This window comes from Aotus nancymaae, unplaced genomic scaffold (genome assembly GCF_030222135.1).
Source record: "Aotus nancymaae isolate 86718 unplaced genomic scaffold, 86718_ANA_hifiasm-v0.15.2.pri h1tg000006l, whole genome shotgun sequence".
NCBI classification, from domain to species: Eukaryota; Metazoa; Chordata; class Mammalia; order Primates; family Aotidae; genus Aotus; species Aotus nancymaae.
In genome coordinates, this window is record NW_026988417.1 from 8861194 (window position 1) to 8876652 (window position 15459).

The 15459-nt window shown below is 42.8% G+C and overlaps 1 protein-coding gene across 5 annotated transcripts in view; it reads left to right on the forward strand.

The window, feature by feature from the left end:
- Positions 1–15459, forward strand: part of STX18 (syntaxin 18) — a 117880-nt gene that overhangs the window by 80638 nt on the left and 21783 nt on the right. For 4 of the 5 annotated variants that reach the window (XR_010338528.1, XM_012466998.3, XM_021669431.2 and 1 more), the window contains exons 3-5: positions 2528–2643; positions 4484–4561; positions 4726–4792. Coding sequence is in view for 4 of the 5 variants with exons in the window: in XM_012466998.3 (XP_012322421.1) it covers positions 2528–2643; positions 4484–4561; positions 4726–4792 (261 nt within the window). In the remaining variant the exon portion in view is untranslated. Of the gene's footprint in view, positions 1–2527; positions 2644–4483; positions 4562–4725; positions 4793–8316; positions 8370–15459 lie in introns of all 5 variants that reach the window. The other variant, XM_064365636.1, reaches the window with a different exon arrangement.

A 15459-nucleotide genomic window follows, 5' to 3' on the forward strand; every position in this document is an offset into this window, starting at 1 on the left:
AATTAGGCACACACACTCAGCCATTAGTGCCACTGAACAGCCACAGGCCCTGGAGCACAGACAGCAGGGACAGGCCCCTTTGCAACATAGGAGAGAGAGGAACAGAGCAGAACCTCTGCTATCTCTAAGTTGGCAAAAGAGAGGAGAGAGAAAGGTATGGTGACTAAATGCACACCCCATGCTTTCTGCCAGGGGGCCAGAGAGAGGAGGCTCTGGGAGGAGGCAAGGTGTCATTTGGTTCCCATAGAAACATGAGGACTAGGGAATAAGCATCCCCCTGGTAGCCCATGTTCTCTCCAGATGGAGAAAGGCCACCCTTACTGCCTCTCATCAAGTTCTCCCTCCCAAAGGTGGTAGACTGCTTAAAGCCTTTCTTTTTCACTCTTCCGCCCTCCTAATGCAACGTGCTGGCCTTGGCCTGCTCCTAGGAACATTTTATATGGAGTATGATCATGGAATTGAAAGAATATGTGTAGAAATATTGCCTTCAGACCTATGAGGCTTTGTTAGTTTGACATAATTAGGAAGCTGTAATTTTTTCCGGAATGTAGAGCTCAGACTTTATTGACCCATTTAGTTTTTTTTAATAATGACATTTTACTAGAGCAGAACAGCATGCAACCTAGATAGCCTCTGGCTAGATCTCTGAATGATTTTAATTAAAAATAATGTCTCCACTTCTGGTAGATGGACCTTTTCCACAATATCCTGGCAACAAAACAATAACACTTGGGAGAAAAAAACTTTCTTGGTTTCTGTTGTTCTTACTAACAGAATAACCATACTGTCAATTTTCAATTTAAAAGGTTAATATATATATATAATGTTTCCTAAAGGAACATTACCTTTTAATTGAGTAATCAGTTTTATCAAATTAACCTTTAGACCTTTTCAATTTCACTGATCTGAGTTTCCATTAAATCAAAATATAGAGTAGGAGGATGTTAATCTAATGTTTTTGGAACTAGTCATTTCTAGGTCTGCTCTGTCCGCAGGGTACATATTCTAAGTTGGTAGCTTTCTGATTCATTTGTCCCTGACCCTGTTATCCTCTATTTCCGATGAGAAGGTTCCTGGTGGGGATGAACGTAAGGCTTTGGCCCCTCTGCTTGCTACTCTGACTCCTCCCCAGAAGGAAGCTGTTCATCTGGGGCTGGGGGTAGGCTGTGGTTGGAGAGAGGGGATTGAGCTTGCTGGCTTGGCCCCTTTGTCTCACTGTTGGGTCTTCCCTCAGACAGAGTCCCTTCTCTCGTGGTTGCCATGCCAAGCCTAAGCAACTAATAGAACAAGATCCTAAGGAATATTGGAATAAGGAACTAATTCTGTGTCACTCTTCAAGTTCCATTGAGAGAGGATCATCTATTCCCTAGGAGACTGTGGGATTTCTTTTTCTGACTCTCAACTCTCCCCCAGAATTGTGGAAGTTGGGTGGGGGGCATGGGGAAGGGGTGACTCCAAGGGAGAAGAGGATGCTTGTCTGGTGATTGGGACTGAGAAGGACCCCATGCTCACCTCACCCCTTTCTTTTTTAGAGAGGCCTGTCCTCAGGAGGGATGTATTCCCTGTTTATTTGTGCCTTAAGTTTCCTAGAGAAGGCTTTGAGAAGGGGATGGCTTGGGTTGGGGGAAAAATCAGTTCAGGAGGAACTTAATAGGGAGCATAGACGTAGCTGTGTGTCAAGCACATTCTCCAACTCAGGCTCATTCATTGGTTCAGTTCGTTCAAAAGTATTTGATTACTGATTTATTAATTGATCAGCCTATTAAATGCTAGGCATTGCTCTTGACAATGGGGATACAGCAGTGAACAAACAGAAGTCCTTGCCTTTGTAGAACTTATATTTTTAGAAGGGAGAGACAGGCAAGAAAAAATTAAGTAAAATATATAGAATGTTAGAGTGGGGTGAGTATCTTTGTGGGGAAGGAGAGGGGAAGTGGGATAGAAAATGTCAGGGAGGGGACAGTTTTATAAAGTTGGGCTACAGAAGGCCTCATTAAGAGGGCATCATGGAGTAAACACCTAAAAGAAGTAAGGGATCCATTTATACAGCTTTCTGGGGAAAGAACATTCCAAAAGGAGGAGACAACCAACACGTGTAAAGGTCCTGAGATGGGAGTGTGCCTGGAATATTTAGGGAACACCCTCTACGCTCTAATTCAGTCATTGTGTGGTGCGAGACCCTTCAGTAGCTGTTCCATTGTTCTCAAAAGCAGAGCCTACCTTCTTTATAAGCCTGGCTTATGTTGTAGCCTGACTCCATGCCTCTTCTCCCTCTCCCACTCCCTATCTGCCTTGAATCAGTGGGTCTATTCCAAAGGGGTTTCTACCATGCACCCTTCATATGTGTTGGTTCAACTATCTGTCTGGGTGGTTCTCTTACTTTTTCACCTGGCCTGTTCCTCCTCACCCTTCAAATCTCCACTTAAATGTCACTTGATGAGGGAGGCCTTTTCTTCCCTTCCCATCCCACTCAGACTATATTATGTTATCATTTGCTACTGCCCTTTCCTTTGCTCTTTGTTTTTAGCCATACCATGTCTGAATATGGGAGGATGACAGACTCAGAAAGAGACCAGATAGACCAGGATGCCCAAATATTCATGAGGACCTGTTCAGAAGCAATTCAGCAACTACGAACAGAAGGTAAACTGCTCTGAGAGATGCAAACGGGCAACCGTGAATACAGCAAACAGTTAAGCAAGATTCATACGGTGCAGCCAGTTAAAACTCCCTCTTCTTGTTTCCACTTAGGTTTTAAAACATTAAAATCTTTGCTTTCTTGATCAATGTTTTAACCAAAGCTGTTAAAAGTAATGAAAAGGCCGTATCATTCAAGTTAAACCAGTGGGAGGAGGAAGATGGAAAGGACCTCTCCAAACAGAACCAAAAATTTACCAAGGGGCTAGAGACAGCGAAAACAAATTGTGTGTGTGTGTGTGTGTGTGACAGAGACAAATTTGTGTGTGTGTGTGTGTGTGTGTGTGTGTGTATGCTCATGTGCATGTGTGCCTCTGTTCTGTGTGGCGTTTAGTGGGATGGGGGTTGACAGTCGGGGGTACTTAAGCTCTCTACTTGTAGTATTCAGATAAACTTTCCTGTCAAACCCTCAAGGTTAGAAGGAAGGCTCTGGAGCCAGGGCTGCTTAGGTTGCACCCCAGCTCCGCACATCCGAGCCATATAGCCCTCAGCAAGTTACTGAATCTCCCTGGCCCTTGGTTTTTTGTCTATGAAATGCAGACAATTAGGGGATGTATCTCTTGGGTTGTTATGAGAATTAAGTTAATTCCTACAGCATGCTTAGGACCATGTCTGACACCAGGGTGGTTATTTTCTCACTTCCATTGATGTTTAATTCTCCCTGAGACAATAAGTTGGCCTCCCAAGTCACACCTCTTTCTTGATTCTTTTTTAATTTGCTTGGGCAGATATAGAGTACATTAAATAGTAAGTAGAGTTCAAAGCTGCCAGATGCTGTTGTGCTCACTACACAGACTTTCGTTTGGGAGGTTTTCATTAGAATGCTGACGGGCCACTTGGAGACTGATGGAAACAATAGGCATTCTTGCCAGAAAAATGTACATACACACAAAATTCATACGCAATTTATCAGAGCTTCTGAATTCCCCACATGAATCTTGGGTTAAGCAGCCCTATAGTAAAGACATAAATCATGCCCATTACCCTTAAGGGCATATATAGTCATTGAGATATCCCAAAAATACACAGGAATATTAACAAAACCTGCATTTACACATGAAACCATCTAACCTTGGGCTGTTTATTGCCTCTGACCTTCATATGTAAAATGAGGAAACTCAGAATTGCTATTGTAATTAGCAGTACATATGTAAAGTACTAGCAGAGTGCCTGCACACAGTAGGCATTCGGTCTCCGTCTGTGGTCACTGTCTCATCAAAACTAGTGGTATAGACTGTAGGTCTGGCTTTTTACCACACTTCCATATGGTAGTTCCCAGAAGAAAGGCATCTTTGTGGCTCGGAGTCATAGAAGGTTTCCTGGAGACGGAAAGTTTGACTCATTGTCTAAGGGACTCTCAGAATGTGAGTGGCCAAGGGAGAGGATGGGGCACTACAGGCTGAAAAGCAGCACCAGTTCAGGCAGGAGGAATGTGTGATTTCAGTTTGATTTAAACATGTTCCCTGAAGGTCAGCTTGAGCACTGGATGCTGCTAACACAGATGGGGTCAGCACTCAGGAAGTGGCTGCATCAAATACTATCCTTAAGTGCTCTAATAAACCATAAATTATTTGACTGTAGTTTTTCTACAGGTTTAATCTTTCACTCTTGCAAAGCCTAATAAATCTTACTCTTTTAAAAATATAGTGTCACTTGACACAAGACTCGTTTTATAGCTGTGTTTTAAAAACTACTTTCAATAAAGAAAGTGTTCTGAGGGAGCTGATGAATTGCTCTTTAGGATAATTGAATACGAAGACCTGAATGTTGTCCTTTTCTGTTACAGCTCACAAGGAGATACATTCCCAGCAAGTGAAGGAGCACAGGACTGCTGTTTTGGATTTCATTGAAGATTACTTAAAAAGTATTTCGTTTTCTCTTAAGGTCAAATGTGGCATTTCACAATAGATGTGATGCAGATTTTTGCTTTGCTAGCTGAAGACTGTAGTATCTCATGATATTTAATGATGCTTTTGCCTGAGAAGCTGTTTTAAGCGGTCTCTGTTCTGGTGTTTTCCCCTGCTACAGGAGTATGTAAACTTTACTCAGAACAAAGAGCCATCCGAGTTAAAAGAGTGGTGGATAAGAAAAGATTGTAAGTATTGCTTTTCTTGATGTTTCTTATTAAATAATTGCACTACTAATAATAGCAATTAAAGTTTGCAGAGCACTTAACCTATGCAACGTACTGTGTTTGAACATCTTCACAAAATGCCATAGCTGGTGCTTATGGAGCACTCACTGTGTGCCAGGCTCCATGCCAGCCACTTTATTGGCCCACAACAAACTCCCGTGAGGCAGGTCCTGTTTCCTCCCTCATTTCACAAATGAGGAAGTTGAGGCTCAGGAGGCTTGGCCACTCACCCAAGGTCTCACAGTCCCACAGGTGGCATAGCTGGGGTTTGAGCCAGGCTGTTGGTCCAAAATCTGTGCTCTTGCCCATTTTGTCTCTTAATAACCCTGGCACACTTTGAGCCATTTTACCTCAATCTCTTTGACCCCCTTACCCTTTTTTGTTGTCCCTGAAAGTATATGCCTGAGAGAAGAGCTAGGGCACAGCAAGCAGGCCACCGGAGGCTGTCCTCGGGTCACCCGTGACGGACTTGCTCGATGTCACGTGCTCTGAGTGCGCACCTCTCTCCAACCCCACTACCTGTTCCGTGCAGGCACTATTAGGAGCCCCATCAGCAGGTAAGGACACTGACGCTCCAACATGGTAAATGACTCGTCCAAAGCCACAGAACCAGGAAGGAGCAGGGCCAGACTCCTGTATTTCCCATGGCGCCTGCCTGTCTTCCCCTCTGGGTTCACATGAGCATCTAGAATGCAAGAGCTGTGTCCTCACAGTCGTTCTCACTGCAGCTCCACCAGCCTTGGAGATTGAGTTCATCAGTGAACAAGTGTCTACATCTGGACCATTTCTAGACCAGCTTTGGAAATGTTTTAGGATGTTCTTTCAGGAGATAACATCACATAACGGTTTGGGGATGCATTTTCTTTTTTATTCTCTTTCTTTTACTGAGACAGGGTCTCACTCTGTCTCCCAGGCTGGAGTGCAGTGGCGTGACCTCCTGGGCCTTAGCCTTCCGAGTAGCTAGAATTATTCTGGAATTACATGTGCCACCACGTCTGGCTATTTTTTAATTTTATTTTATAGAGGTGGGATGTCACTATGTAGCCCAGGCTGGTGTCAAACTCCTGGGCTAAAGCAGTCCTCCTTCCTCGGCTTCCCAAAGTACTGGGATTACAGGCATGAGCCACCATGCCCAGCCCATGTTTTTAAAATTCTTATTGTGTCAGGAGTCCCCAGCACTGCTCTCTGGTTCCAGGATTCACCAGGAGGTCTCATAGGACTAAACATACAGTCCTGCTCATGGCTATGATTTGTCACACTGAAAGGATACGAAGGAAAACAGCAAAGGAAAAGGCATGTGGGACAAAAGTCCAGAGGAAACCAGCCATGAGCTTCTAAGAGTCCTCTCCCAATGGAGTCACCCAGCAGGTGACCTATGACAACATGTGTGAAGTGTTGTCTACCAGGGAAGCTCATTAGCGACTCACTGCCCAAGGATTCTATTAGGGGCTGATCACATAGGCACCTCACACCTGGCGTGTATCAAAACTCTAGACTCCCAGGAGGAAAGCAGGTGTTCAGCACTGAACTGCATTCAAACTGCATTTTTTCCAAAACAGTTCAGGCACAGTGAGCTGTTTTTATCAATTAGGATGTCATGAACTCTGCCAAAGTCCAAGTTCTCAGATGCCAGGCAAGGGTTAACCTTGCAAGCAGGCCTTCCCAAGGATAGATGTCTCAGGCCTGCTGTGTGAACCCTTTTCTGCACATTTGTGAAACAGATTTGAAATTGTTAATGCCAACAAATAAAAGCACTTGTGAAAGATAGTAGGCAGATCAATCAAGTTATCTGTCAGCAAATAGCTAATATTACATAATGCATTGAGAGGGTAGCTTGAAAGAAGTCATAGATTGAGTCTTTGCCCTTAGGGAGCTTAGAAGCAGTCTGGGTTGCTATGTAAACATGAAAAATTAGTCACTTAATCATGATGTGTCATAATTAGCAAAGTTGGTAGTAAGCCCAGAGGGGAAAACAGTATGAACAAGTGGCGTAGTATAGTGCCTAAGAGCCAGACTCTGCAGCCAGACAGCCTGTGTTGGAATCCGGGCTCTGCCAACTTCAAAATGTGTGACTTTGAGCAGATTTGCTAACTTCTTGTGCTTTTGTTTCCTTACCTATAAAATGGAAAAATTAATAGTACCTAACTTGTAATGTTGTTGTGAGAACAAAATGAAGATAAAGGTAAAACACTTACAGTGAGTTAATAAATGTTAATTTGTGCTATTAATATTATCTACCATTAAGCATTTACCATGTGCCAGGCAGTATATTATTTTATTTCATTAATCCTCAAAACCAGTATATCAATAAATATTAGTATTTCATTTTCTAAATTAGGATATTGGGACTCAGCAAATTTGGGTTAGCTATCCAGCATCAAAGCTGAATCAGGATTTGAATCTCAGGGTAATTGAGCAGATGTCTCAAGCAGTGGGATTTGTGTTGGCTGTCAAAAGAAAAATATCTGAGTATGTGAATTAGAGAGCTAGAAAGCAGTCCAGACTTGGGGAAGAGTATGAGGTGAAGGCCTGGGGCACGGTGAGACCAGTTAGCGCCAAGAAGTTATGGAGGAGGAGGTAGGCCCTCCGACGATGTGTTATTTATCATCAAGATGTGTGTGGTGGTCACTGGGTCTCACACTCACCAGAAAGAGGAATGCAGATTTCTACTTCATTATCCCAAGAGGACTTAACTGGTACCCAAGTAAAGTAAGAAGAGACTTTGCTGTTACCTTAGTTCCTGTTTCTCAGCAGGGGCCTTGACTAAAATACAAATTAAAATCAGTCAGATGGGAATTGTTCTCATTTAGACAGCAAAGTATAGCTTTGTCTCCTGCCACATAGCTAGCTGCCCTGTGCCAATTACTTTGCACAAAAGACCTTGAGGGAAATAATTATGTGATCCTTCACAGTGTAGTCCAGTGCTCTCCTTCTTGTTCTTTCCTCACCTTTAGGCAGAAGGCATCTGCCTAAAATGTACGTGTGATTTCATCACTCCCTTGCTTCCATGTCTTACGAGGGCTAAACAGCATGGCATTCAAGGCCCATGATGCCTGGACCACAGCCGCAGTAACTCACCACAGTAGTCTGACAACTCCTGAGCTTGTCTCTGCTCTGTCCAGTGAAATGAAACCACTGATTAAATGTAATGTCAGATTGCTATAAATGTTTCTAGATGCTGACTGTTCATTTTTGTACTTATCTTGTAGCAGACTAGTAACCAACAGTCCATGGACGGGTACATGGACCATACTTGGAGTAGCACTGGGTTGGAAAGTCACCTAGTATGTAGTAGATGCCCAGAAAATATTTGTTGAATGAGTGACTGAGTAGTGGTGAGGATGGCTTAATCGAGGTAGTGTGAAACATCTCCTGCTGTCGGGGTCCGTGGCGCCTGTGCCTGATTGGATACCTTAGTCTGACAGCTAGTTTTGAAATTATAGTACTATGATATTATATATCAAATATATCTTCTTTCTACCCAGAGCCTTTGTTGGAGGCATAAAGGAAGTACATGCATACCTCAGAGATATGACAGGCGTGGTTCCAGACAGCAACAAAGTGACTATTGCAGTAAAGCAAGTCACAGAAACGTTTTGTTTCCCCAGTGCATATAAAAGCTATGTTTATACTGAGAAGTGTGCAACAGCATTATGTCTAAAAAAGTACATACCTTAATTAGAACAGACTTTATTGCTGAAAGTGCTAATGTTTGAGCCTTCGGCGAGGTGTAATCTTTTTGCTGGTGGATGGTCTTGCCTCAATGTTGATGACTGCTGACTGATTTAGGGTGGGGGTTGCTGAAGGTTGGGGCGGCTGTGGCAGTTTTTAAAATAAGACAACAATGAAATTTGCTGCATCAATGGATTCTTCCTTTCATGAAAGATTTCTCTATTGTGTGGAGTGCTGTTTGATAGCCTTTCACCCATAGCAGAACTTCTTACAGAATTGGAGTCAGTCCTCTCAAACCCTGTTGCTGCTTTGTCAACTAAGTTCATGCAATATTCTAAGCCCTTCCTTGTTATTTCAGCAGTGCTCACAGTCTCTTCACCAAGAGCAAATTCCATCTGAAGAGACCACTTTCTTGGCTCATCCATAACAAGCAGCTCCTCATCCATTCAAGTGTGATCGTGAGATTGCAGCTATTTAGCCCCATCTTCAGGCTCCACTCCTAATCTTAGTTCTCTGGCTATTTCCACCATATCTGCAGTGACTTCCTCCACTGAAGTTATTCTTGAGGGTTGGAGTCCACTTCTTCCAAACTCCTGTTAAAGTTGATATTTTGACCTCCTCCTATGAATCACGAATGTTCTTAATGGCGTCTAAGATGGTAAATCCTTTTCAGAAGGTTTTCAATTTGCTTTACTCAGGTCTGCCAGAGGAATCACTATGGCAGCTGTAGCCTTATGAAATGTGAGGCTTTTTGTTTGTTTATTTTGAGTTGGGGTCTCACTCTGCCACCCAGGCTGTAGTGCAGAGGCACAGTCATGGCCTACTGCAGCCTTGAATTCCTGGGCTCAAGCAGTCCTCCCACCTTGGCCTCTCGAGTAGCTGGGACTACAGGCACGTGCCACCATGCCCAGGGTTTTTGGAATGGTAAATGAGCATTGGCTTCAACTTAAAGTCATCTGCTGCATTAGCCCTTAACAAGAAAGTCAGCCTATCCTTTGAAGCATTGAAGCCAAGCATTGACTTCTCCTGTGTAGCTATGAACGTCCTAAGTGGCATCTACTTCCAACAGAGGGCTGTTTTATGTAAGTTGAAAATCTGTTGTTTAGTATGGCCACTTTGATCAGCGATCTTAGTTAGATCTTCTGGATAACTTACTGCGGCTGCTGCACCAGCACTTGTTGCTTCACCTTGCACTTTTACATTATGGAATTGGCTTCTTTCTTTGAATGTCATGAACCAAACTCTGCTAGCTTCCAGCTTTTCTTCTGCAGCTTCCTCATGTTTCTCAGCCTTCACAGAATCAAAGAGAGTTGGGGCCTTGCACTGGATTAGGCTTTGGCTTAAGGGGATGTTGTGACTGATTTGATCTCTCCAGACCACTCACACTTTCTCCCATCAGCAGTAAGGCTGTTTTGCTTTCTTATCATTTGTATATTCACTGGAGTAGCACTTTAATTTCCTTCAGTAACTTTTCCTTAGCATTCATAACTTGGTTAACTCTTTGGCCCAAGAGGTCTAACTTTTGACCTGCCTTCTTACTAAGATTCATACTTTCTAGCTTTTGACTTAAAGTGAGAGACGTGCAACTTTTCTTTCACCTGAACACTTGAAGGCCATTGCTGGGTTATTCACTGGCCTATGTCATGTCTCCAGGAATAGGAAGGCCCAAGGAGAGGGAGAGAGACGGAAACAACTGGGTCAGGGAGCAGTCAGAGCACACACATTTATCAAGTATGCCATCTTATGTGAGTGTGCTTTGTGGCACTCCAAAACAGTTACAGAAGTCACATCAAAGATTACTGATCACAGATCATAGAAATATAGTAATAATGGAAAGGGTTGAAGTATTTTGAGAACTACCAAAATGTGACACAGAGACACAAAGTGAGCACATGCTGTTGGAAACATGGCGCCAGTAGATTTGCTCCATGCAGTGTTGCCACAGACCTTCCATTTGTAAAAACAGACAAAAAAATGCAGTATCTGCAGAGCGCGGTAAAGCAAGGCACAGTGAAACAAGGTATGGCCGTATAAGAGCCACATTGAAATCTGAAATAATCACTTTTGTCCAGTAATTGTAGCGGGCTGTATTTAAGATTTGCAAAAACCTCCCACATATTTTCTTGTTTCAAACAGAAAAATCTCTCTTCCTCTTTTATCTCTTTATATTCTCTTTAAATTTAAACTAGAATCCTGAGGTTTTTCAAATAAGGGACCTGGAAGCATGTGCTGGCCAGGTAGAAATTGTGTTGATTGCACTTCCGAAATGTTCAGCCTTCAGTTAGACAAATCAATTTAAATAAATCACGGGGCATAAACTGATTTTTCTGATGGCTTTTTAAAAATTGCTTTCTTTGCCCCAAATTGCCTTCAACTAGTTAATTTGTAATTTCCCTGAGGACTTCAGTAGACATTCTGTGTATAATTGGAATCTGTTTTTATCACTTAAAGAAAGAAAAGCACTCAACTTTGTCTAAGTCTGCTGCACTATAGTCTTTTATTAATTTGAAATTGAAAACTGGTACATTAGCATACTCTGGACACAAAGGATGACAGACATTAAAGGAGTTCTTTATTTAAAAGTCAATTCAGCCCTTGGACTTCAAGTCAGTCCTGAAGCCGTGCAGTGAGGCAGGGGTAAGATGGGCATCTGCAATGGTGGGAGCTGCAGCTTTCCAGGCCAGGGTGCCTGACCCGAGCAAGAAGAGGGGGGTCTTAGCATGGTCATTCATAGTCTAAGCAAGGAGAGGGACTGATCTGTGCTGGAGAGGAATGGAGAGGGATGGGAGACGGGGTTGGTTACATTTAGGAGAATAGATCGAATAATAAATACAGGAGAAGGCCAGGCGCAGTGGCTCATGCCTGTAATCCCAGGACTTTGGGAGGCCAAGGCAGGTGGATCGCTTGAGGCCAGGAGTTCGAGACCAGCATGGGCAACATGGCAAAACCCTGTCTCCACTGAAACAAAAATTAGCTGGGTGTAGTGACGCATGACCTTTAGTACCAGCTGCTTGGGAGGCTGAGGCACCAGAATCACTTGAACTTGGGAGGCGCACGTTGCAGTGAGCTGATATTGAGCTACTGCACTCCAGCCTGAACAACAGAGCCAGTCTCTAAATAAATAGAGGAGGTCTCTAAATAAAGGAGGATACTGAAAGCTAGGTTTCTTACTATAGGAGAAGTGAAAGGGGAAAAGCCCTGTCTGTGATCTTGGGTAGAAATGAAAGATACTGGCACGAATTCAGGGCTTTCAATTTCCAGATATCAATACAGAAATAACTATGCTTGTAAATGTGTAGATATGTACATGTATGAAAATGCATGCATATATTTTCTTGCTCTGGCCGCTGAGAAGGCCTAGAAACAGTGACACTCTAATAGCCATAAGCATAGTTAGCACTCAGATCTTGTCTTCTGAATACCGATTTCACCCTCAGAGAGCCAGGCCTCTTAGAGAAATGGCTGATCCTTAAGCCGAAGCAGGGAACATATAAAATAAGCCTGGAACATTTTGTTGTGTCAGAAAGCAAGGAAGGACTCAGAACATTAGGACGTGTCTAAAGGACACAGCCATCAATTTGAAACGGCTTCTACTGGCCAAATTGGAGATAACTTGAGCATAAAAATAAATGACAGTAGCCCATTATAACCGGTTCAATGGCATAGGACATTATGAGTCCATCAAAATAGGAATAAATAAATGAATGCATTGAAAGGTTGAAATTGATATTTACATGGTGTCAAAGCACTCCTCCCCCTGGTACTTACTAATTACAAAGGGGAAGAGAATCAGTTGACAGTGGGGGAGCCTGACAGTCACCACCTTCATCAAATGGGCAAAAGTGAAATCACACACAGCCTAATAGGCTGCAGCGAGAAGAAAGCATCACTTCTGTCATTTCTGCCGAAGGAAGATGCATAACTTGAATCCAACCGTGAGGAAACATCAGGCTCAAATTGAGAGATCTCTTTCAGAATCACTAGGACGTTGTTGTGTGTTGAGGCCATGAAACTCAAGGAGAGACTAAAGAACTGTTCCAAACAAAGGAGACTGAAGAGAAGTGCCAGTGAGGTGCAGTGTGTGATGCTATTGTTATAAAGGACATTATGGAGATAACTGGTCAAAATAGAATGGTGGTCAGGCACAGTGGCTCACACCTGTAATCCCAGCACTTTGGGAGGCTGGGGTGGGAGGATTGCTTGAGGCCAGAAGTGTAAGACCAAACTGGGCAACATAGTGAGACCCCATCTCTACAAAAAATTTAAAAATTAGCTGGGTGTGGTGACCTGCACCTGTAGTCCCAGCTTATCAGGAGGCAGAGGTTGAAGGATTGCTTGAGTCCAAGAGTTCAAGGCTGCAGTGAGCTATGATCACAACACTACACTTTAGCTTGGGAGACAAAGTGAGACCTTATCTTAAAAAAAAAAAAAAAAAATTTTCGTAAATTACTTTTTTTTGGTTTACTACGTTTTTAGTGTTTGCAACAACTTTTGTAGTAGATATTGTTGGAAGGATATTGGAAGCCAGGTTTCCCACTCAGAAAAATGAAAGAGATAAAGCCAAATTGAACCTTGTGGTGTTGGGTGGAATGAAAGATACTGAAAGCCATTTTACAGTTAAGAAAGCTAAGGCCTGGAGGTTAGGTGGTGAACCAGGGGAGCACCTACTGCGTGCCAGGCTTCATGCTAGGCAACTTCTCATGGGTAATCTCATCTAATCTTTGAAAGAACTCTTGGAGAAAGGTGGTATTTTCCTCCATTTTGCAGATGAAGAAAACTCAGACAAAGAGGATAAAAGCCAGGCACAGTGACTCATGCCTACAATCCCACCACTTAGGGAGGCTGAGGCAGGTGGATCACTTGAGATCAGGAGTTTGAGACCAGCCTGGTCAACATGACAAAACCCTGTCTCTACTAAAAATACAAAAATTAGCTGGGGATGTTGGTACACACCTGTAATTCCACCTACTCGGGAGGCTGAGGCACAAGAATTGTTTGAACCCAGAAGATAGAGGTTGCAGTGAGTCGAGATTGTGCCACTGCACTCCAACCTGGGTGATGGAGTCAGACTCTGTCCAAAAAAAAGAGGATAAAATAAAACACATCCAAGGTCACACTGAAAATAAGTAGCATTCTAGAATTTAAGCCCTTTGTTGTCTCCAAATTCCATTTCTAAATGTGCCTTTTTCAAGGTAGTCAGTCAACCAGTGATTTAAGGACTGTCATTCCAGACTGTCATGGGATTTGTGGAATTGCTGGAGTAACCTGACAGTCAAGACAGTCTGGGAGGGCATCAGGTTAGTCTTCTGTGCAATGTGGCCAAGAGAAAGCCCCCCACCACTCGGGTAGCCTTTGGCTGCCACCCCAGGCCACTCCCTGCTACTCTGCTAGGGCTCCTTCAGTCCTTCCCCTCCATGGTGCCAGCCAGAAGATCAGCAGCTAGCTGGGCCAGCACTGAAGACCCTAAGTCTCTTGTGCTGGTTGTACCAGTGTACTCTTTTCTCTGAATTATTTGAATTATTTATGGGTTGTTTCAGCAGTTTTCTTCTGTTCCTACATTGGTCTGCATCTTGTCAGAGGAAAAAAAATGTATATTGCTTTAAGACTTCACAAAAAAAATTGTCTTATTAAACCATTCTGCCTTTTGTTATTTCACAGTGATAATAGCAGCAGCAGCAGCAGTAGTGTAATCGTAGTAATAGCTAAGTTTTTGAGCTCTTACTATGTGCTATAGACTGTGCTGGGTAAGCACTTACATATAAACCAGTAACTCTAACAAGAAAGATAGTCAGAGCCCCATTTCATAGATGGGAAAGCAGGCTAAAAAATTTTGTTATTTGTCATTTAGTAACTGGAAAAAAACTGAAAATTTTGGCAGTTGAATGTCTTGTCAAGCTAGTTTGACAATTTGCTATGTCAGGTTGCTCAATTCCTACATCCCAAAACTAATAATTGAGGTAAAATATCAAGTAATAGATGCTAAATTTAATAATGATATGTATGTACCTAGTCTCAAACATGGAGTAAATTCTCAGGTTATCTTTAAGTAGGTTTCTTTTTTAAGTTATGTTTTTAACTGGCTTTTCTTCCTTTGCTTAACACATTTTTTTTGAGACGTCCTCTTGGTGCGTTCTTCTTCATTGCTGAATGGTATTGCATTGCATGAAAGTGCCTCCACTGGCTTATCTACCCTGCTGGTAGACATTTAGGTGTTCCCATTTTTTCGCTATAATGGATAAGGCTGCTGTAAACATTCTTTTATAGGCCTTTGTGTGGACCTATCTTTTCATTTATTTTGGGTAAATAACTTAAATGTGGGTTGTCGGCTGGGCGTGGTGGCTCATGCCTGTGATCCCAGCACTTTGGGAGGCCAAGGCAGGTGGATCACGAGGTCATGAGTTCAAGACCAGACTGGCCAACATGGTGAAACCCTGTCTCTACTAAAAACTACAAAAATTAGCTGGGCATGGTAGCTCGTGCCTGTAATCCCAGCTACTTGGGAGGCTGAGATAGGAGAATTGCTTGAACTGGGACCCTGGAGGTGGAGGTTGCAGTGAGCCAAGATTGTGCCACTGCACTCCAGCCTGGGCTAGGGAGCAAGACTCCACCTCAAAATAAATAAATAAATAAATAAAGTGGGTTGTCATAGTAGAGATGTTTCTTAGACTTAGTAAGAAACTGTCCTAAGTTTTCCAAAGTGATAGTACCACTTGACACACTGTCCAGCAATGTATGAAAGTTGCAGTTCTTCCACATGGCAGAATTTGGTGTTGGCCATTTTTTCTGGCCATTCTACTGGATGTGGAGTGGTATTTCATTGTGGATTTAGTTTACATTTCATTGTGGATTTAGTTTACATTTCCTCACTGACTAATAATGTTAATCACCTTTTCATGTGTTGATTGACGATTCATTTTCTTCTGTGAAGTATCTGTTGAAGTCTTTTGCTCATTTCT